The sequence below is a fragment of the Agelaius phoeniceus genome, chromosome 5 (assembly GCF_051311805.1).
Source record: "Agelaius phoeniceus isolate bAgePho1 chromosome 5, bAgePho1.hap1, whole genome shotgun sequence".
Taxonomy (NCBI): Eukaryota; Metazoa; Chordata; class Aves; order Passeriformes; family Icteridae; genus Agelaius; species Agelaius phoeniceus.
This window is the reverse complement of record NC_135269.1, coordinates 7,029,687-7,053,570: the sequence shown is the minus strand read 5'-3', so window position 1 is coordinate 7,053,570 and position 23,884 is coordinate 7,029,687. Positions and strand designations below refer to the sequence as shown.

The window sequence follows — 23,884 nt, the reverse complement described above, 5'->3', positions numbered from 1 at the left end:
CTCCTCCTGCACAGCCCTAAGTCATGGCAATGATTTCCCATGACTTTCTGGTGAGAGAGGAGTTTGCCCTCGGTTCTTTCATTGCCTCAGCACCGTGTCACAGTGAAAAATCCAGAGCACCAGCAAGAGATCACCCACACAGGCTGGCAGGCAGCAACAAACCTTTACATGAGCAGTCACAGTCTTCATGCATTCTGTTCCAGAGAGAAGTGAACTTTGTCCAGAAAAATATGGCATACAGCTATGGGCATCCAAGTCACTGCTCTTTAAGGTGTTATAGTTTATGAACACATTAATGAATATCTGACATCATGGTACCTGGTGGGTTTGAGAAGTGTGTAAAGGATTGCTCACTGGGTAAGATTGTAAGCATTTCAGGTTAAAGATATGCCCAAATCACCACACAGGTGTCCAAACATCCTTTCAGGCAGGTGTGTGGAAGTAAAGGTAGACAACAACAATCTCAGCTGGATGATGACTTTGTAAAATTTCATCATGATCAGGTTGAGCATTTAGCTCTAAACTCACCTCATGCAAAACTATGAATCAATTAAATTAGTCTCTCCACTCCAAGCAGTATTTGCTCCACCAGTTGAAATTTTGGAACCTAAACAATTTCTTTCTTTACCAAGAAATGCTCCAGCATGAAAGCATGGTTTGTTTCTTTTACCACCTCAAGGAAATCTGAGTGTCCATTTCATTACTTTATTCTGACATGAGTTTGAGCTCCTATCAGCAGCATCTGCTACCAACAGAGCTGTGGTTCATGAGCAAGCCCCACTTTGTTGCCAATGCATGGTGATCTGAATTCCAGGAACTCCTCGCTATATGCAAAATCAGCACTTTCAAGAAGACTAATTAAAAGTACCCTCAGTTCTTCAATTAATGTGTTGCATGTTTTCTTTTAATACCACTTGCAAACAAAAGTGGTTCTTTGAAGCAATTCTTTGAAGATTTGAATGCATTCTTAGTTTTATTCATGTGTTTAAAGATCACGCACAAGTCCTCACAGGATGGCCAGCTAATTAAGTGTGGATACTCTTGAAGTATTTTCAGGTATGGAGAGCTCTGCATTCTTTTCTGAAACGTCATTAATAACTCCACTAAGGAGAATGACTTGGTGTTGTTAAAATCATGAGGCTACTTGGTTTTGCTGAAATCATGGAGCAAGTTGAGACAGTTCATTCCTTAGTTGGAAATGTTTTCTTCAAGTACAACTTCTTAGAAGCATGTACATGCTTATGAGCACTTACACTCTCATAAAGATGTTCTTCCTTATTATTTTATAAAAGTAAAGCACATTTTTAAATTATGGCTAGATTTTTTTAAGAGAACAAAAACCAAAGCTTGCAGCTTTCCAAGAAAAAGGATGTCCTGTGGATTCAGAAAGTTATTTGTGAAGATAGATGTGCCTACAGCTAGGAGCTAAAATTATTCAAAATTCATCATCATTTATCTCATGCTTTGGTGGTATGCACTGCACACTGCACTGTAGGTTCAGTTAATGTGCAGTAATTGTTCCCTCAAATAACCACAGAGGAGAGATGGCAAATATTATTGCTTTCAAGAGCCAGAGTTCATTCTGGGGTCACACACCACAGAGGCGAGGAGCAAAGAGCATTTCAACCCTTTCTAGACTGCAGTGGGCAGCAGGAAATCACATGGTGGGAGGAGGGAGGGAGCAGCCCAAGCCCTGTGGCTCCTTGGGACAGGTGAGAGCTGTCTGCAGAGCTCCTGGGTCCTGCCCCTGCCCTGTGAGACACAGGACAGAGCCAAGGGGCCCAGCAGGAGAGGGGAGTCCTAAGGAGGCACAAAGTGCTACCAGAGAAAACCAGCCCAGAGCCCAGGGGCAGTTTTATACTTGCAGTATTATTATATATTATATTATTATATAATATATTATATTATTATACATTATATTAAATATTATATATTTGCAGTCTTTGCAAAACTCTGAGATCAGGTTAATGGGTTACAAAAGTAAGCGTATACTGCTGCTAAATGCTTATTCCTGAATTTGAACCCAGTTATTTTAGCTCACTTTCTACTCTGTTCTATTATGCTTACTTATGTGGCTGAAATAATTGGTTTCAAAGAATTACTCCCAGTTTGAATTTCATGTACTGAACACTGATAAATGAAAACTGCCAAAACTAGAGGGATTCCATTTGTAGATAATAAATACAACATTTTGTAAAAATGAGGAGAAAAGTATTTTCTGCCTTCCCTCAGATTAATTTTTGAGTCAGATTTTCACTGCATTGTGCTCAAAGGAGCTGAGTGGTATGCAACAATTCCTCACGTGCTGAAGGAAAACGAACTTTCTGTTAGCAAGATTTATGGCTTCATGGCTTGCTTCCTACAGGGAGACCAACTCAACATGCTGCACTGCATGTTCCTGTGGAACTGCATGTTATATTCCACTGCAAAGTGGAAAAAAAATATAAATATTCCTTTTGCTCGTGCTATTGTTGGTGTGAATCTCTTTTCAGCAGGTTGCACCACACCATGAGGTCCAAGTGAGGCACTGCCACATCATGGACATTGATGCCAATGACCAGCTGTGCAGGGAAGGTGGTTTTTGCCTTAAACAGAGTAGAACTTTAAGGGAATGAAACCAACTGATGACTGGTCTTCACAGACAATTCTTAACCAGAGGAGAATCTGGAGCCCCACTCCAGGAAGGGAAACAGGATACAGCAGAGTGGTAATGAGGATGGACAAGTGTTCTGTATGCTTCTCCTGTCTGGAGATAAAGTCTCTAGGACATTTCAAGGTGTAGAGCAGACAGAACTATATTCTCTTTGCCCTCAGCACTGAGCCTTTACATCCTATCCTTGTACCCTTCATCTGTCCTTCCTAACCTAATTTCTTCTTCCTATCCCCTTTCCTAGTCTATGGCCCTTGTTTCTCACTCAAATATTCGGCATCAGGACTGTCTACTCAGCCAGTGCCAATCCTCCTCCTGCTCCATTCTCTCCTGGCTGACACTTATTTCTCTGAGTTTCCACCTCACAGCCCTAGACCCAAAGCACAGATCCTTTCCCTCAGGATCTTTGTGTGGCTTCCCAAATTATTACTTCCTTTGATGGTCCCCATCCGAATCCGGAATAGAATAATGGAATCATTAAGGATAGAAAATACCTCCAAGACCAGATTCAGCCTGTGACCCAGAGCCTTGTCACCCAGACCAGAGCACTGAGTGCCACATCCAGGAATTCCTTGGAAACCTTCAGGAATGGCGACTCCACCACCTCCCTGACCACCATTTCAGGACATCTTCCTGATGTCCTCTTGTCCTGTCATTAATTCCCTGGAATCAGTCACCCTTGGCCATAAGGACCTGACCCCCGTGGTTGCCCCCTTTGTAATTTTCCCTGCTACCCCTGAAGCATCTCCCAGACTCATTCTCCTCACCTTGACACACCTTCAGATCCTTCCCTCCCTACATTCAACTCCTTATCTCCAAATTTTCATTTTCTTCTCATTTTTTTCTTACCAAGCTGGCTCCTCTCTCACCCATGCTAGAAACATCTCACTTATCCATGGAGTTGGGGCTGTCCAGGGAGGCACACCTGGCCCAGGACAGACTGGGCTCCTCTCCTGTGGCTTTATGTGGGAGCAGGCTCAGATAGCCTGTGGAGCTGGATCTGCATGTCTCAGACTGCTTTGAAGAGCACTAAGAAGCTCAGGACCACTAAATCAGAAGTGTACTCTTTGCTGATGGAAGAAAAAGACCTCTCTATTGACAGGAAGAATTAAATTGCAGTGAGGCAGATAGCCAAATACAAAGACAGATTGCTATGAAATCCTTATCCTTCAAGGACTTGAGGCAAAAGAACTCTCAGAAAGATTCCAGGTATGTCTGAGCCTATTTTGGCACAGAGGAGTGGATTAGGTTTACCCATCAAGGCCTTAATTTCTTAAAGAAGGCTGAATGCAATTTTACAAGCTTTACAAAGTTTGTAATTTTAAAGGTTTCAGAGGATTTTGGTGCAAAAGCAATTTCATAGCAAATTTCAGATTTCTGCTCTGTAACATGACAGCAAACTGTTAAAATAAATTTAAAAAAATAAATCACCAAAATGTCTTTCAGACACACATACCAGTGTGTTCCTCTCTACACTTGTTCTTGGAAATGGGTGAGCTGCTCTGGCTGAAATGTGCCAAAACTTGAGCCTGAGTCAGACACCCGGCATGAAAAATTTCAGCCATTGGTTACATTTTGGCAAATTTTTAAGGAGTTAAAAACATGTCCTAATAATTATAAGAACCAGGCAACCTTAATAATATGCACAGACATGTCTAGAAAATAGAAATAGTTCCCCATTTGGCTCAATGCAGCACACATCTGACACGTTGCCATAAACGCTTCTTTATCTTTTCTACTATTTTTCTTGGCTTAAATATTACAAATGTTAGACTTCAATGCCATATAAAGAGAAGTTAATTGTTATGCAATTTGAAAACAAAAACTCTTTGGCAAGGCAGTGCAGCAAGTAAAGTTCTATTATGAGGAGCAGCAGATCTTATCTATCCTGGGAAAAATCCCAAGCCTATAGACTGATCAATGAAAAACAAAAAGCAGAATTTAAGTAAAAGACATAAGGCCTTCAATAAAATTGTTACCATTTAGATTAAGCCAGGGATTTTGCTGTACTTGGGGAAGATAACAGAGTGTTTCCTCCTTTCCTACTTCACCTAATGGCAATTGCCACTGCAACAGCCACCAGGAAAAACCTCTGCTTTACAGGCACTGGGTAAAGAAGCTTCTGGATCACTGAGTGCTGTTGCCTGTGCATAAGGATTTTAAGGTAAAATAAGAATAACGAAACTTGGATTTACAGGACTGAGGCCTATTAAATTAGAGCAATTCCAAAGAAAATAATGGGGAACAAGGTAGAAAAATTTCCTGAGGTGCCAGCTTGATGGGAATGGAAAAATAAGTTGTCTTTCTTATGATGTGCCAAGTTGGTGAAACTGGAATGTGCTTTGAATAAAAAGGAGAGAAAAAATGGTATCTGTACTAAGAGTGATAAGAAGCCAACTACTTTGATTTTAGAGCCTGGGTGAAAAAGCGATTTAATGTTGTTATCATGCAGAACATAACAAAGATATGCTGGCTATCAGCCTTGCTGGGGTACATGTGCAAAACTGATTCAGTCAAGAAGATGTAAAGTAGTTGGGATGTAAAAAGGGTGCTAAAGAGCTGTCTTATGAACTGCTCCCCAGTGAGCAGCAGGAAATCCCACCCATAAACCCTGATTCCTGCACACTGGTGTGACATTCATATCCTCTGAGAATGAGAGCACCTGTGGAACCCACTGCTCTTCACCAGTGACAACAGTGAACTCACATTCTCTTTGCTTTATGCAAACATCTTTCCAGCAACACATTTAGTAACTATCTGTAGCTGTTGAGAGGGGAAAACCTAATAAATCCAAGATAATGACTTAAGGAATTAAAAATAATTAGAATTTCACTGAGCAGCTGCAGGATTTTTGTCTGACTCAGCCTAATTATAGCCTGAGCACATCAGAAGGATCTCACCCTATGAGTAGGTCTGAGTTAGGCAGAGAAAGCCCAACAACCTGGACACAGAAAAACATTCACTCTACTGCTTTCCCAAAAGATGACATGTAGCTCAAATAGCCAATGAAGTCAAACACAGATAAGAGAGAAAATGAAATGGCATGTGTGTATGATGTGTATTTTATGAACTGAACTGTGCAATGCAGGAATGTCTGTAAGAGCAGAAATCTGCTAATTCTGCCTAGTGGCCCATTGCACAATGCACTTTTTTCACTTTTTTTAAAATTAGGATACCAATGAACCCACAGTCATATAAATAAAGAGAACATCTGCATCATGAGGCGCTGCTTGGTCATTGATGTGACAAATTTAATTTAAAATTTAATTCCTATTACCCTTCCCAGAACACAAGCATATTTTATAAATAGCTGGGTTTACACCACGAACTTCCTCTCCAGCATTCTGATCAAATACATCTGCTGTGCCACTTGTATGACATTTCAAAGACTAAGGCTTAAATGCAAACTAACTGATCCCCAGAAAATCCCCGAGATGGAGATCAGTGCTGGCTTCATTCCTCAGAGGAGGCACAGAGTACTCAGGTCTGTCTGACAGATGGTGCCCATACCAGCACCGACTGGGAAAAGCAACAGTGGGCTGATAACAAATATGATTTGTCAGCTTTCCTCCCTGGCTGGTGGAGCTCACACTTACCTGAGTACAGGGCACACATGAAGCAGGCTTTGGAGGAATTGCTGGAGTACAACAGCCTGGAGTACAGGGTGGCCAGAAAGCCACAGGGCAGAAAGCAAAGCATCACTTTGACCAGCCATAAACTCTAGCTATGCAACTGAGAGTTTGCAGCAACTTCTCCTCTCTGCTGGCACTATTTGATGGGTATAAAAGAGCTGCCAGCTGCCCCTCCTCCCAGAGCTGTCTCTTATTTTCCACACCAGAATGCACAGACTATCCCTGAGCTAGGTTAGAGACACAATTATGAGCTGCAGCTAAAGTACCACCCTTGCTAGGATTTCCAGGTTTTTAATACAGAAAATTGGATGCAAATTGAAAGAGGGGAGATTTATGTAAGATATTAGGAAGAAATTTTTTATTGTGAGGGAGGTAAGACACTGGAACAGGTTGGCCAGTGAGGTGGATGCCCCAACCCTGGCCAGTTTGGAAATGGCCTTGAGCAAACTGGTCTAGTGGGACATGTCTCTGTACATGGCAGAGAGGGTTGGGACTAGATGATTTTTAAGGTCCATTCTAACCCCTTAATATTCTATGATTCAATTAAATGGTACCAAAAATAAGACATTCTTGCAATCCTTTGCAACACTACAGGTGAGAATTCAGAGATGGAGCTCAAAAGAAGCATTTAGCTGAAGTGTGAAGGTAAGGAAAGAGTATGTGTGATCCTGAAATAAAAGCCAAGGATTTCAAATCCCAGTGTAGTCCTCCTATCAGGCTGCCTGCAAGGGAACCAGACAGAGAGTATCTGCCTATGGCTCTGGAGATCATTATGGTGCAAACCACTGACACATGGCATTTTTTAAGGGAGTATCTTTTTTCTTAGAAAGAGGAGCATGAGGAAGGAAACCAGACTTGTGTGTGCAAAACATAGGGTAGGCCTGCCAACACAACACATATTTGCTAGAAACTGCTCTGTGTTCAGCCAGCAGTGGCATGACCCTGAGGAGATGATGCCAGCTTGGGAAGGAAGGTACTTACGTGTCTCCCGACTTGCGGTAATTCTCGGGACATTCCAAGGACAGGCAGCGGAAGCCGCCCTGGATGTTAAAGCAGGTCTCGTTGAAAGAGCAGTTGTGGCTTTCTGCAACACACTCATCGATATCTGCCAGATGGAAACAGGGCTGTGGGTTAAACACAGGCTTTTCCTCTCCTTGCAGGTGCCAGACAATGACAGAATCACAAGGTTGGAAGAGACCTTCAAGATCGTGGAGTCCAACCCATTCCCTGACACCTCAATTAAACCCTGGCACCCAGTGCCATATCCAGTCTGTTTTTAAACACATCCAGGGATGGTGACTCTACCACCTTCCCGGGCAGACCATTCCAGAACTTTATCACTCTTTCTGTGAAAAACTTTTTCCTAATATCCAACCTGTATTTCCCTTGATGCAGCTTGAGACTGTGTCCTATGGTTCTGTCAGTGCTGCCTGGAGAAAGAGACCAACCCCCAGCTGCCTACAGCCACCTTTCAGGGAGTTGTGGAGAGTGATAAGGTCACTCCTGAGTCTCCTTTTCTCCAGGCTGAACACCCCCAGCTCCCTCAGCCATTCCTCACAGGGTGTGTGTTCCCAGTCCTTCTCCAGCCTCGTTGCCCCTCTGGAGGCACTCAAGCATCTCAATGTCTCTCCTAAACTAGGGGACCCAGAACTGAACACAGCACTCAAGATGCAGCCGGTATCCTATCAGGTACTGCAAAACATGGAGTGCAATTAAACATTACTGCAGGGTTGCAAGGGGAGGACAGAAGAACAAAAAAGAAGAACACTAACCCAACCAACCAGCAAGAAGAAGAAAAGGAAGAGCAGCAGTGCCACTAAGTGGACAACACCTAAATATTTGCTGACGTGTTTACAGCAGGATATTTCCTTTTAATGGCTAAACCAACTCACAGCATTGGAATCTTCATTGTAAGAATTTTTTTATACTTATTTAATAATGTTTTCAAAAGTAGTCTCTGCTGAATTACTTTGTAACTGAAATTTCCTGTGTATTTATCATAAGAGACTGATTTCTTCAGATGTCAAGCTGATGTGTACTGCATTACCTATCATGTCGTAGGAAAGGCATTTTTTAAACACAAAACCTGCTATAACTTGTCAGAATTCTGCAATGCATGAGGTCTCCCTGCAGTTGTTGAACCCACCTTGGCAGTTGCGTGCATTGGGTGCCAGCCTGTAGCCAGTGGAGGGACAAGTGCATTGAAAGCTCCCAGGAATATTAACGCATCTAAAGGAACAGATATGTCCTCCAGTGGGCAAAGCACATTCATCAATATCTGCAAGAAAAAAAAAAAACACCACTAATTTTCTATGTGTTCCTGACATTCAGCCCAGTGCACATGTACAGCGCTCCTGCTATAAGCTTCAAATTCAATTTGATGATTCCAATTTTTGGGCAATGAAGAAGATCATCAGATATGTGTGGCTCTAGCCAACAACATCTAAATAGCAAAGACTTTCAGGAATAAATGGAACTCTGAAGAAAATTAAAAGCTATATGAGAGCCCAACAGACAAAGTAATGGATGAGAGCAAGCACTTTACAGTGACATGTGTTGTAGTGCTTTATAAAAGGGAGAGAGAGGAATAGTTTTATTGTTGTTTTTACAAAAGGAAATCACCATTAGATGTTCTGCCCAAGGTCTCACTGTTTAATAAGTCTTGGAGACCTAAGTCCAAGCTCAGGATCTTGTTCATGAGGTCACATCCTCATCTTCCTTGTATTTGAGAATACACTAGTTCAGAACCAGCCACAAAAAGAGGATCTATAAAATATTACCTAGTTATAACATGTCTTACATATGTAAAACATAAATATGCTCATATCTCCACTTGCTGAAGACAAGAAATTCTGGTAGCTCCTCAGGAAAAAGACAAATTTCTGTCAAATAACAAAAGTGTGCCAAGCTACAAGTCAGTGTGAACAGCAAAAATGACACCAACATAGAAAGAGATGCTTCTAGAAAAGGGCATGGGCGGGAGACCTTCATTAAATACAGTTAGAAAATAAAAAAAACAAAGAAAATACCGAAGAGACTCAAATGCTAGAATGAAAAAATTACATGGAATTGCTCATGTCTGTTACAGCAGCAATGAGAAGTGGGCCCCCACCCTCTCCCTGCAGCACCACAGAGCTCACCTTCACAGGAGATGCCATCGATGTCGCTGAGCTGGAACCCCCGGCGGCAATAGCACTGGTAGGAGCCGTACACATTGGCGCACTCTTGACTGCAGGGGTTGCTCTCACACTCGTTCAAATCTGAAAGGCAGAGTTATACACCTGAACCCCAAATTTCTTGCAATGTTCGTCACTCCTAATACTGGAATAAGACAAAGTTTTGGAAGGTAGTTGTAATTAAAAAAGGATGGCACACGTCACTGAGTAACCTGGAAATAGGGGACTCTCAGTGTGTTACTCTTAACAGGCAGTATACGTTAATTTTTACAGTGCTATAATTTCCTCCTGTACTTCAAGGTGTGAGACTGGGAGGGAATCTTTAGGCCAACACTTACATTTTTGTTTCTGGATATCAGCAAGGCTGGTTTTGAAGGTTTTGAACCTGACTGAGTTGAATCACCCTTCAAAGTGCAGCAAAAGCAGACCCATAGATCTTCGCATCACAGAATCACAGAACCATTCAGGCTGGAAAATACCTCCAAAACCATTGAGTTCAGCCTGTGACTAAGCCCCACCTTGCCACCCAGACCAGAGGACTGAGTGCCACATCCAGGCATTCCTCAGACACCTTCAGGAAGGGAGTCCATGAGAGTCCCTGAAGTCCCTCCCAATGTCTCACCACCCTTTCAGAGAAGAAATTCTTCCTGATTCATCCAACCTGAACCTTCCCTGGTGCAGCTTGAGGCTGTGTCATCCTGTCCTGCCAAATGATGCAGTCTAAGGGTGATATATTCAAGCTATGGGCTGTGGTGGCCTCAACTAAGCACAGCAGCATTCATGTAACCAAAGAGACTGCACTGTGATGATTTCTCATGCCATTTCAGTGCAGTCTTGCAAGGTAAAATAAAAAAAAAAACCAGTAAATAAAATAAAAAAAAATTTTAAAAGTAAAAGTAAAATAAAAAAAATAAAAAAACAGCTAAAAGAGCAATGAGCTGTGTCACTATAGGACACGAAATAACACAACGTGGAAACGCAGCTCTTCTAAGGTGAAAAGAGATTTTTTAATTTCTGACTCCAACATTTACAGATTTCCAAAAGTGACAGTGGATTGGAGGGTGACGGTGTCACCTGTCCAATGACACTGGACAAACCAACAGTCCATCAAATTTCTCCTCCTCCATAAAAGAATGCAACACAATACATTATCTACATAAAGTGCGTGAGAAAGTTCGTTACAAGAATGTAAACATCAGAAGGCTTAGAAAAACTTAAAAAATCAGGGCAACAGAGCTGTCTCTCACACTCCATAAATGAGAGCCATACCTTCACAGGATCTGCCATCAGCTGAAAGTTTGAAGCCCATGGTACAAGTGCAGTAGTAGGAGCCAGGAGTATTCTCACACTTGTGAGCACAGAGGCGGCCTGGGTAGCGCCTGCATTCATTGATATCTGCAATGACAAACACACAGAGAGCTCTGTGCATGGGCTGCCCCACTGCAACACCAGTCTGGACAAGAAATGTGATTATCAAAGTTTGATTGTTGTTTTCCAGATTTAAATTTCATACTAAAGAGAGAAGATGCCCTCAAAATGCTCATTTAGAAGCACGCCAGAGTATAATTGGATTAGATCTATACAGGAGAAAGTTGCTTTGATCTTCCAAAGGAATCTTTTGCTGTAGGTGCTTATAAAAATATCACAGAAAACAATTACACTCACTCTCACAACCTTACCTTTTAACAGGATAGCAGATAACATGTTGACAATACTAATACAGCTTCCTTTGAAGTACCAGCAGTTCTTTAATATGGTTTTAAAGCCAGCCAAATAATATATAGCAGTCAATTTTACATTCTGATGACAGAGGCTATGCACAGAGCAGTAACATTCTTTAGAGAGGATCACTTTGTAAGTGCTATGGCTGCAGGTATTTAGGTTGGTGGTGCAACTTACCAATACAGGTCCTACTGATGACATCAAAGCTATAGCCAGCTTTGCACTCGCAGCGATAATTGCCTGGGGCATTGATACAGATGTGCCCTTCTCCACAGGGCTGGCTGGAGGATGAGCACTCGTCCACATCTACAACAAAAAGTGATTCTAAGTACACTTCTACCTATGCAGGCTGAGAGAAGAACATGCTAAGGTATTTTTTTTGGTCCTCTGGTGGTTATAAAGTGTTTTGGAACAGAAAACGAGATGTTATCATGCTCTCAGCTTTTACGAGATCAGAGTCACAAATCCAAACTATTCGTACCAAATCAGGTTAGCTCTAAGGTGTCCTTAATGTTGATGGATTCGGGATGAACAATGAAGTAATCAGGCAATTCCTTTTTGGAGGAATTCAGTCCAAAATTGTTTTATTATGCATACTCCTATTTGTGGATCAGATTTTCATCTAGTCTAAGATGTCTGAGATCCAGAGTCATCAGTAGTGCTTTGATAAAGCACTCACAAAAATTGAAAACACATACAAAAATGCCTGTCTTTGCTAAAACCATCTCAGTTAAAAGCCAGCCAAAGGCATCTATATCTTTCAGTGTTACTTGAATGGCCTCTGTGGGGCATTAAGTTGACCTTCTGTTATCTCTCTGTACTAAGGAGATCTGGGGCCACACAGCATTGTTCCATTGATGCAGTCACAGCCAATGCCATTTATGGGGGCTGATAGTCATTACCCCTCAAAATGTAGGGTTTCGTGAGTTTTATGAAGGACAGAGGGTGGATGCTTGTCATTCTTCACTTGCTGGGACTGCCATGAGGGAAAGAACAGGATCAAGAATTGACTGTGGGAATGACAAAAACCTGGTCAGAGCGCAAGAAACTGCTAGACATAAATTATTTATGTGAGCTATTTTCTTAGAACTGCTTTTTCTTCCCAACTGCCACTCACCTACACATCTTGTTCCATCTTCGTTGAGGTGGTAACCTCGGCCACAGCTGGGTGAGATTCTCTGGCAGGTGAAGGAGCCATCAGTGTTAATACAGATCTGTCCAGCTGGGCACGGCATGTTGGTGCTCAGGCACTCGTTGATATCTACAAGAGCACAAGTCAGTGTAACTCTTTCTGGTCTCAAGAGGTTTGAGGTAAGATGCTCTCATTATGTACATAATGAGAACTTTACATAATGAGTTACATAATGAGAACTTCACATAATGAGTTACATAATGAGAACTTCTCAGAGAAAAGTTCTGCCTGTCGGAGAAGACAACTATTCATGACATTTTAGCTCCACTGATACAAAGCTTCCAGAGTGAAGACTGGGGAGATATAAAAGCCATAGATACCATTGAAAAGCAGTGGAAATTTGGTGTAGAAGTTGTATTTGTTTCAAAGCCTTTAAAAGTCTCTCCTAAATATACAAAGCACTGATCAACAGTTCAGTTACCCAGTTCTGCTTCAGTCTGTGTGTTCTGATGGAGCTCTTAGCTTCTACATGATGATCAGAGTCCCAAATCCAACAACAAAATCCCCTCAACTCCACACAGAGCAGCATTTGATTCCCAGTGCCTAAAGTTAGGCTGTGAAACTGCCTAAATGTTTTGAGCAAATGCATTTAATGTGGCTTTCCTGATGTCCATGACAGCAAGTTAATCAAAGTCTGCCATGGACCTGGCACTACCTGTGGCAGGCATGTGCTTTCAAAGGGCTTGCTGTGCACAGGCACTGGCCCCCCTTGTTTTAAAGGCTGCAGTTTTGTTTTCAGTCTGTTTCCAGTGTCAGATTTCAGCTCTACAGGAGAACAAGGGGCTGATAATGAGTGCAGCTTGGCAGCAGCTGCTGCTTGGCCAGTTCCACAAGTCCAAGGCTTGCTATGCCAATGGGGGAATTAAAAGTTGAGTTGAGACTTGAAAATAATACTCAAGGGAATAACTGATAGATTTGTAGGTCACATTAGACAAACCCATATAAAGTCTGCTGGAAACCAGTAATTTTAATGCATTTATTTGAAGGCTATAATTCTGGTTTTGGGGAGTCTTGGAAACAAGGCATTGGCCTGGCAAGATTGTCATCAGTCTTTAAAGTGAAACTCCTCTCCACAGTATGTTATAAGTGTCCCATCTTTCTCATACACAGTAAGATTCTTGATGGGCTATAACAAATCTGGAAAGACCTACAAGCCTGTAAAACCAAGCAGACTAATATCAAAGGGTGTTCCAGATGATGCCATAATTACGGCTTTCTCCACAAACCTTTGGCTAAAACCTTTTGGATAGAGTTAGATAAAATATATGACAATTTTTTTACACATTTTTTTTCATATAAAACACCCAAAGACTTAAGCAGCTAACCACCTTAGGTAATGCAATCTCATTAATAATAGGATCTAGTATTCAGATGTTTCATTTAAATGGCTTTCATCTGTCACTCTTACCTATGGGATCAAGGAAAAAGCAATGCACGCACAGATGAAGAACAGCTTGAGCAGTTCAGAACCTACCCAGGGAAAGCACAACTTTTCTCCCAGCAACGTTTGAGCATTCCCCAAGACAAGAGCATGCCTTACCAATACAGTTGCCCAGTGCATCTTGTATAAACCCACTCATGCACTGCAGCTTGGGGCGGCAGCGGAAAGATCCTGGAGTATTCTGACAGATAAAATCGGGGGGGCAGTTATGAGTACCAGTCTCACACTCGTCAATATCTGGTACGTCACAAAAAAAAATTGTTAGCAGGAATTAGACGGGTTCCTTCATTGCATTTCAAACATAAGACATAATTAAAATCATCACATAGATTAATTCTCAGTGGACCTTCCTGGAATTCTGTGATCCAGGATCAATTTGGCTTATTACCTCAAAAAATATCTCAATAAAACCAGATAGGTTAAGATTTTTTTTACAATTTCATTATTAATATTATATATAGGGGGGGTGTCTGTGCATATTATGCTTTACAAGTTTAGTTCTCACAACTAAATGATTCAAAACTATTATAGAGTATCTAAAGCATCACATTCAGCCTTGATTCAGCAGTGTGCTGAATGAAGTCAGGAAGATTTCATTACCCAAGTGCAATTTCAATTTTAGCTTTAGATCCAATGCAGATATTGTTCATTTCTTTCATAAGTGAATTAATTGGCCTTGATTCCCATCCATATTAAGGCTTGCAATATCCCTGCATTATCATGCTTTAAAATGCACATAAATATGACTTCTGATTACTTTAACATTCTACTCCAGTTCAGAATAGACAATAAATATTTCTGAATAAATTATTGTTCACGTAAAGCAGGTAAAGGAGATAACAGCAAATGAGGCTTCACTCAGGAATGTAGTCCTGTCCACATAAAGCAACTAAAATTTAATGTTTGCCAACTGGCAATGGGATGAAATCTCCTAAAGCTATCAAAATACAGAAAATCTCCAGCAAAAGGATAACTCAGCTTTCTCATTCATGCAGTTGATACAACAGTAGCCCCAGAGCTTTGTGCATCTTAAAAAATTAGTGTGGAGACCATGTGAATTAATACTGAACTGGGTTTTGCAGGATTCCACATGTAGCACAGCTCAGTCATGTTACTTGGCATTTAAAAACCATACATGACTATCTTATCACTATTAACATAGCATTAATAATTAACAATATTAACATATCTTACCCAGATAAGAACTTTCTAATATTATTGCAGGTGTAATTTACTATCTGTGCTCCTTTTTTTTCCAACAGAGAAATATGTTAATACTTGCCAGTAAGCTATTTGTTGGCCTAAATCTGATGTTATTCAAATCAATGGAAGTGTTACTTCAAAGGGATCACAGTTACACCATGATACTTTCAAAAACATTGTGTGATGTTCTGCAGGTTTGGCATTGGAGTTTGTTCATCAGCTTTTTTTATTCAATCTATTTATTATTCATCACTGATCAGTTCCTACAGTAAAGCCTTACCTAAAATCTTGGTTGAGTTAATTTACTCAGTGGAATTAAATTAGTTTTTTTATAAAGCAGTCTAAGATTAGAGGGAGCAGACATGGTGAAAACCAATTCCACATCAGCTGGAGTTTGCTGCTAATTTATATCTCTGTAAAGGCAGCACGCCAGGTGAAGTTACAGATGCACATAAGAGCATTCTTTAAGCTGGATGGAACTTGAAACAAGTAACTTTTTTAGTAAGAAGGACTGTTACCTTTGTGTTCAAACACAGCTAGTCAAGGACAGTGGTTTTAACTCCTTCACATTTTTAAATACCTAGGAATGCTGTGATTAGAAATTAATCCCTTTGTAACCTCCTAAGGATAAAAGCTTGCTTTCTTTTTTCTAAAGATGCATCTTCCCTCACATTTTCAAACTGAATCACCTGGTTGCTCCACTTGCCACACTTTGTTTCACACTCAAGAATGTGCAAACTTGACTCATTCAGGTGCATCCAAACCATCAGATATGCTCCATGAGCAGGACTAAGGCGCTCCACTCACAAATGAACAATCAATCCCACAGACCAGACTGGAGCTAGCCAGAAATTATCTCCAGGGTATTGTGTATAGTGTGAGTTCTGGGCATTGCTAATCACCTGTTTTAGTCCCCAGAGCAGCTCCTAACATGCAACACAAACTGCCAGTGTGAAATGCAGTTATCTCTGCTGGAAATCTTTGCAGCAGCCCCCAGCTGCATGATCTGTTTTTTTGCAAGGTGACAGGTGGGAAAACTGCTGTCCTTGAAGTGTGTGTGTCTCAGTTACCTGAGTATTTACCAAAACCCAAAGAGCATGACATGATGACATGCTTAGTGTTTAACTTAAGCCTGGAAGATCCCAGTTTCTGTGCCCAGGACATACCTTTGCAACGACTGTCATCTGTGAGTTCGTAGCCAGTGCCGCAGCTCGTGTCCCGCTGGCAGCGGAAGGATCCCAATGTATTGACACAGGTCTGTCCAATCCCACAGTTGTGTGTCCCAGTGATACATTCATTAATATCTGCAACAGGCAAAACCATTTACAAGTAAATAAGAGAGAGTAAATAAGAAGCATGATGTCCCTGGGAAGAGATCAGGTTGAAGGCTTGCTGTGGGCACACCTCCAGCCAGTCATTCCTCTGAGCATCTGAATTCAAAGGTGGGGATTTGGCCTCACATTCACATCCTGCTACACAGCTGTCACAAGACATTTGGACCCTGTTGGAACCAGGACTTGCTGATACACCGTACTTAAGAAGAGGAAGTTTAACTGAGTGAGAGCAGAGACTCAACATCATCTGACTGAGTCTAGCAGTCGATGATGTCTCTGGATATGTCTAAAGCTGTTACAGCCAGGATGTGTATACATGGTCTGCTGGTGGAGTTGGCAGTGTTTGGTTTATGTTGGGCTCAATGATCTTTAGGGTCTTTTCCAGCCTCAGTGATTTCATGGTCGGATTATAGTAACTGAATGAATGGGGCAAACTTTCAGAAATCCTTGCCTTGCTCTGCATCCCACCAACATATGGTTGAGGGACTCTCTGAGCCGAGCTGTGACTTTCTACTGCACAGCTACTGATAGACATTTCCTTTGTGAATTTATTTTTCATTTTAACTTTGAATGCATAAGAAAATCTGACATCCTCCTGTATTAAATGTAAAAGCTCTTCCTTTTTATATGTCCTACTATGTTAGTGTTAATCTGACCAATCATCAATATTTATTTATATTCTGAAGTTTGTATCTGAGGTACTTAAGATTACATTTCCAGTCACTGACAGAAAAAGGCACTCTTCATCTGGAACACTTGACATCCTTGAACAGCTATGCAGGATGGGCAAGGTGAGCTGTGTCCTGGAAGGGCTCACATCCCTAAGCAACAAGGAGCCTGGGCTCACTAACTCAGAACCAAATGTCACATTGCACAAGCCTGAAGTCTGTTGCAGTGTGATAGATCTTATTCCAATAGAAGCCAAATGCAACCTCTATCCCAGCCCATTTCATTTGATGCCACAGATCAGAATATGCTGACTTGGAAGGCACCCACAAGGATCATTGAGTCCAGCTCCTGGCCCTGCACAGACACCCCAACAATCCCCCCCTGTGCATCCCTGAGAGCCTTGGCCAAGCCCTCCCGGAGCTCTGGCAGCCTTGGGGCCGTGACCATTCCCTGGGGAGCCTGGGCAGTGCCTGACCACACACAGGAGTGCAGGAAAAACCAGTTCTTCTTCTGGGAGAAGCTAACAATCCTTCCTTGACAGTTGCCATGCCACTCATGGAGTCCAGAACAGTAGTTCTTTCTGTCAGTTGTGTCCTTAACAAGCTACAGAATCCTACCCTATTTATTTTGTCTGCCTTATCAATAACAATCCACTTTTACAAGAGAGAATAGGTATTCTGTTTTGGTTTTATTCACAACAACAAATTCAAACTCTGCCTCTTCTCCATTCTAAATTCTCCACCTTTTCCACTGACCCTCTCTTAACTTAATTTTTCCACAATTCTCATTTCAACACTCCATTCAAATCAACTTTTTATGACTTCATCTCTTTCCCCAGCTGACATAAGCATATTCTGCTCTCTCCTATCTGGGTATTTTTGTATCTATTCTTGCACTTTTAAAACAAGAATGTTTATAATGAAAGCAATGGTTTTATTTCTTTTACCTTCGCAGGTGATACCATCTGGTTGAAGCTGATAGCCAACAAAGCAGGAGCAGACATAGCTGGATCCTGTGTCTCTGCACTGCTGGGAGCAGGGACCACCACCTAATGAATATGTTAAAAGGCCTCATGTAATTAAGGGGCTCTTCATAGGATCTGAAACTAACCATGAATTTACAGGATAATTGATTTATTTAGAAAAGAAATTAATACACATATACAAAAGAAAGGGCTAAGCACTGAAAGATCTAAAAATTAATAAAAGAAGGATTATTGTGACAAGCAGAAAGAGAATACTACAGAGAATTTACACAAAATTTGGCTCATCATTAAGGAAACCTTTTCTGACCTTGTTAAAATATAAATGAATATTAAAAATGTTTCATATTCTAAAATTAGAGAAAAGGTTATATACTTCCAACAACAACTATTTGTTGTAAGGCTGCAGATATTCTTAGTACAAACAGAACTCACGTCCTGTTTTTCAGAATGGCTGGATAGGCATTAAACAAAAGGTGTGAGATAGGCACAATCCATGTGGGAAATTGCAGCTATAAAATGTTATTATAAATAATTTTTTAAGCACAACAATTTCTAATGAGGACAGGGCCTTTAATGCATCACTGAAAATTAGGTGGAACCATAGCTTTGCAGTTGAGATCAACAGCCTCTGCTCTCTGAATCTCTGCTAATACTGTGAGCTCCATCCTGACACACTAAAACCTGTAGTGGGAGTGTTAGAAGAACAGAATTAATTTCCCCATGTTACATGAAGGTGCTCCAAAACAAATTGCTGGAAGTTCCATTTCCTAGGAAATTTAAGTTTCCCCTGTTAAAGTTCAGGAAATTAGAAGTTTTGGCATGCCAAGTTTATCAGAAATTATACTGTAGACAGAACCACCAATTGGCAATTAGCAATACTAATCCATCTCCTGCAGGCAGCTGATTAACTGAGAAATACAACAACTGATTACATGAAGAAATAATGCTAGGAAAATATGTAACACATATTTCTGTGTCATCTCCTCTAATTAGCAAGGAGGAGAGGCATTGTTGACTCTGGTTCACTAATGACCTGGTAGATATTCCCAGTCTCTCCAGAGTGTAACAGCTGTAGAACATAGAGCACAGTAAATAATTTTTCAACTGGAATGTAAGCCTATTAAATTGTTTTTATCCTAAATACATTTCTGAGTTCTGAAATGCTGGCAGAAAACAATGAATCACTGCTGGTTTAGGTTTATAGACATGTAAATCATATGTGACAAGCAATAAATCAGAATACTTAGCAGAGCAATATTCCAAATGCACATTTCCAAGGAGGCAGAGCAGCATCATTAATCAGAACAAGAGCCACTTTTGTCTTCCTTTTGTTCAGGTTATGCATCTCAAATATAAACAAGTTTAATTTAATGTTTAAACACATGTTTAAACATTCAAACACCAAGAGAAGAACAAAAGATGCACATATTTAATATAGGATCACCACATTCTGAAAAATCCAAAGCACTCCACAGGTTCAAGGGTGACACTTCTGAGGCATTACCTCACTTTAGAAGTTAAGTAGAAGTTAAATGTATTGTCTCAGCTTCAGTTGGATAAGATGAACTGCACTGTGAGAGACAATGCCTCCCTTGTATCTGGGCACTATTTAGGCATCACATAACAGCCTATTACTCCTTGGAAAGGCTCTTCCTCATGTTTGGGGGTTTTTTTACCCATAACTATCCTAGGCAAAGGGCTTTGGCTAGATCTAATTTGGCTTCACTTTATTGAAAGCAATCACAAAAGAGCTGGCTAGCAGGACTCACCTCTGCAGCCATCATGCAGATAAGGATCTTCTTGGTCCAGTTCCTCCTTTGAAATTTCAACTAAAAAGAGGAGAGATAGGCATTAGAGGAGAAAGCACTTTTCTTCTCAAGGTAAAACACTGTGTGATTGGGATGGAACTCATATCAGGGTTTTGGACAAACCAGAACAAAATTGTAAAACATTATTTACATATTTTACAGCTATTTCTTACTTAAATTTGACATTCAAATGCTCATGGCCATGGGGCATTTTCCATCTGACTGATTCAATATGAAAGTCACACTGTATTCATAGATTACCTATGGACTGATATTTTCAAACACAGGTTCTTCATGCCAGGCTTTTAACCAGAGCTTAACCTCATTTTCATAAGGCACGTTGTTGGGGCATGCTTGGCTTCCACTGACTTTATAGTAGCTTGGGGTACTCAGAGATTTATTGAGAATCAGATTAAACTCAGTTATTTAGACTTCGTTTCAAAAAGAACTCCACACCTAGGTTTTTGGGCACATAGTTACATCATTCTTTTAAATATACTTATATACTACTACTTTATATATATATATATATATATATATATATATATATATATATATATATATATATATAATGTATATATATACACACACATACATATATATATATGTACTTAATATACTTATTGAACTTATTAATACACTTATATAAGTGTATATATATATACACTTTTTTATATATATATATCCTTATATACTGTGGTATTCCTGCCTCGTGTACATATTCCAAGAGTCCATTCTCTCCACATGAGGACATACAAGGGCCAAACACATCCTTGAACCCACTGCATCCCCAAAGAACCAGCTAATGGACTTTCTCCAATACAGGGGCGAAGGTAGGGTGCAAAAACATGATTCCAAAATACTCTGCTTGCTGACTTGGAAACTTAGGCTTGTTTCAGTGACTGTGCATGAGCCCATTCCAGCAGCAGTCACTTACAAGCAAGTGATGTGAGGTCACAGAGAGGATGTGAAAGCAGTGTTTGTGCAATGGCACAAGGCTGGGTTGGTTAACTGAGTCCTCAAGCCATAGGGGCATTATTCAATTTCAATTTCAATTATGCAGAGCTGATGGAATCAGTTTGCCCAAGTCTGGTTGGATTTGGTACAGGCCTCTGGGGACACAACACCAGAGATCACAAAAAAAAAAAATCATTAGGTTGGAAAAGACCTCCAAGACCATCAAGTCTGACCTGTGGACAACACTTTATATGACCTGGAGAGCCACCTTGCCTTACCCCTGCAGCAGAATGCCCTTCATGCACTGCTATGGCGCAACAAACACAAGGTTCTAGTCCAGAAATCTGCCTTGCAAAACAGAACCTCATCTCCCTTTCACAATGAACCAAAGTGTCTATTTGTGTTGTTTGCTCTGCCTTCCTACAAGCATTTTTTCTTATCAATAGGTTTATTTGATGTTGGTTCAAACACCTGCTTGTTTCTTAGCTGAATGATGAGAACATTGTCCTGCCCCAGCTTTGCAGTGCATAGTGGCTCTTATGTGTGCCACAATAACCATAATAATGATTGCTGTGTGTGCTGTGTGTGTCACTTGCCCACAAAGGAAAGCAGGGAAATACTCTGCCACGCTCACAGTTCCCATAATGGCATATTTCTCATGCCATACAGCTACAGTGAGCATGCAAATTTCTGTCATAAGCAGAAATGTCTGATTACAAGGGATCTAATAGTCCAGTCACCTCAGCCAGTGCTAATGGACAGGGCATTTCCCCTCCTGAGACAAGGGCACACACACAGAGAAACTGCCCAGAATGGCATTTCCAGATGTTACCTCAGAAGGGGGACACTGAGACAAGGCAGGCTGGAAAGACCTGGAACAACTCTGGTAATGTGCTGGCTCAAACAGATCAGTGCAAGCTTTCGTGAAGGGGCTTGTGTTTAAATGATGGATTGGGATGATGTCCCCCAAAATCTGTGGCTTGTGATCTGCCAGCCAGATGGTGTTTTCAGTGCTCAGCAGCCCATGAGGGAGGCAACACCACAGAGCATGACCTGTCTGCATTTCAGGTCTGTCTAAGAGAAAAAGGGGAAAAAAACCCAAACAAATGAAAATCTATAAGGGTCAGTCTATACCCATTCATCCTCTTCAGCTCTGTGGACTAGGTATGGATAAGGATGTCAGGAGCACCTAGGTACCCTTCTTTTTGGTAATAAAAGAAACATTTTCCACACTTCCTGGAGATCTTAGTTGTCCCAGGCAGTCCAGGCATTTCAAATACTCCTGGTTTGTGGCCATTTGCCTCTCACATAATGGCAACATTTGCATTCTGCTGAGCTGGCAAAGGCCCTCTAGCTTTTCAACACAATTCTAAGAATTGTTTGTCGATTTTCATTTTAATTAAACATTTTTCAGTGGGCAAAATGCCATTAAAATTAATAGCTTATATTCAGTTTCCAAGGTAAGATCATTAGTTCCCAAAATAAGCTCTTGTACATTTAAGTTTGATGCCAGAAACTGACCTCTTTCTGCCTCTTATTTTCAGCAACAGCCTTTCAGCTGTCACTAGCCAAAAAAATGAGCTCCCAAACATGCATCATTAAATTACTCAGATGAGATGTCAAATTAGAGAAATTCCAACAGAAATAATTTAAAGTGAAAACACTCCTTGCACCCTGTATCATTTTGTGTCTCACTCTTTTAAGTATGCAATAAAATACCTGGCTCTTTTTTGGGAGGATAATCACTGATGGACAGATCAATGCCTTCTTGGCCTTTCCCACAGCAAGTCCTGAAGACAATCCCACACTGATATCCCATCTTTGGGTTGGGCTCACAGCTCTGTCCTTGAACTTGGGCAGCCTTTCCCAGCAAACAACAGTAACAACATGTCTGTTAAAAAGAAAATGAAAATATTAACAAAGTCAATGAGCTTTGAAAATTATGTCAGTAATTATCTCACCTTGGCAATGATGGAAAATTTTCTACAAACTCTTCAAGAGCAGCACAGAAGCAAGGGCAGGACAAGTTAATCCTGTGGAGGCTTCCTTTATTTTAAATTGAGAAGATGCTGCTGATTTATTCAGTTTTCTGCCTTGCTGTCAGAAAGCAGCAAAAGTATTTTGTTCTCTGGAACTGGTGTCTGACAATTGCTACTGTCACATGAAAGCAGATTTAAGCTTTTTTTTTATTAATTTTGTCTTCCAGAATCTATTTTGCTTGAAGAAAGTTGCCTGCACCATTACACAGAACAGATGGAACATAAAATAACTAAACTTTCAACCAAATTTCTATAGTTTGGTGCTTTAAGCACCACACCTGCTAAAAAGAAGGCAACGATGAAGTGCTTTGCATTACTTTGAGATGTCTATCCTTGCCTATATTCTAAGTTTTCCCTTGTAAGGAATTACATGTTTCTCTCCCTGCACTGAACTGAAAGGCACTTTCAAAACTTGGAGCAGCATGAAGTCAAGACAGTAACAGCATCCTGAAGTATGTAAGTTTTCCATTTTGTATGATGCCATTAAATACACAACAGAAACTGTTCTGCAGGGCTGGAGCTCCTCTATCCTGGCCTCATCTCCTGGGGTGTTGCTTCCATGCCCTCCCAGTCTCTAGGATGCATTTTTCCCTTATTTACTCTTGTTTGGTGAGATGGTCCCTACTCCCAATTTTTTTACTAGTTCCTCCAACTACTTCCATCCAGTGGCAGATTCTCCAGTTTCATCCTCTTATGTCTGGGATAATTTCATCTTTTCTGGCTTTTTTGGACGACTTTAGAAATAAACCCTCGATGATTTCACAATATTTATTCTAACATATCAAGCAATTCCCTGAGGCACCCTTCTCAAAGTTCTTAAATGTGTGATGATAATTTTGATAATATTCAATTTTCCTAACCATAAATTAGAAGACAAAAATATGAAAGTGAGCTAAAGATTCATTATTTGACTTAACCCTGCATATTTTTTAGAACCAAAACTTATTTAAGCTATTGAATAGGCTGATGCCTTGACAAATACTGACATTATATAATTCTGGTACGCTCACTGGCTTCTGCTGGAAGACTCAGTCCACTTCTTTATCTTGTCACAGGATATTCATATTGGGAGTTAC

At 40.7% G+C, this 23,884-nt stretch overlaps 1 protein-coding gene across 2 annotated transcripts in view; it reads right to left on the bottom strand.

Moving 5' to 3' along the window:
• Positions 1-23,884, bottom strand: part of FBLN1 (fibulin 1) — a 66,904-nt gene that overhangs the window by 19,535 nt on the left and 23,485 nt on the right. For both annotated transcript variants that reach the window (XM_077178242.1, XM_077178243.1), the window contains exons 4-14: positions 22,489-22,660; positions 19,774-19,833; positions 17,966-18,067; positions 16,183-16,320; positions 13,913-14,050; positions 12,298-12,441; positions 11,358-11,486; positions 10,728-10,853; positions 9,423-9,542; positions 8,429-8,560; positions 7,264-7,387 (exon numbers count right to left, since the gene is read on the bottom strand). In XM_077178242.1, coding sequence (XP_077034357.1) covers positions 7,264-7,387; positions 8,429-8,560; positions 9,423-9,542; positions 10,728-10,853; positions 11,358-11,486; positions 12,298-12,441; positions 13,913-14,050; positions 16,183-16,320; positions 17,966-18,067; positions 19,774-19,833; positions 22,489-22,660 — 1,385 coding nt within the window. The remainder of the gene's footprint in view (positions 1-7,263; positions 7,388-8,428; positions 8,561-9,422; positions 9,543-10,727; positions 10,854-11,357; positions 11,487-12,297; positions 12,442-13,912; positions 14,051-16,182; positions 16,321-17,965; positions 18,068-19,773; positions 19,834-22,488; positions 22,661-23,884) is intronic.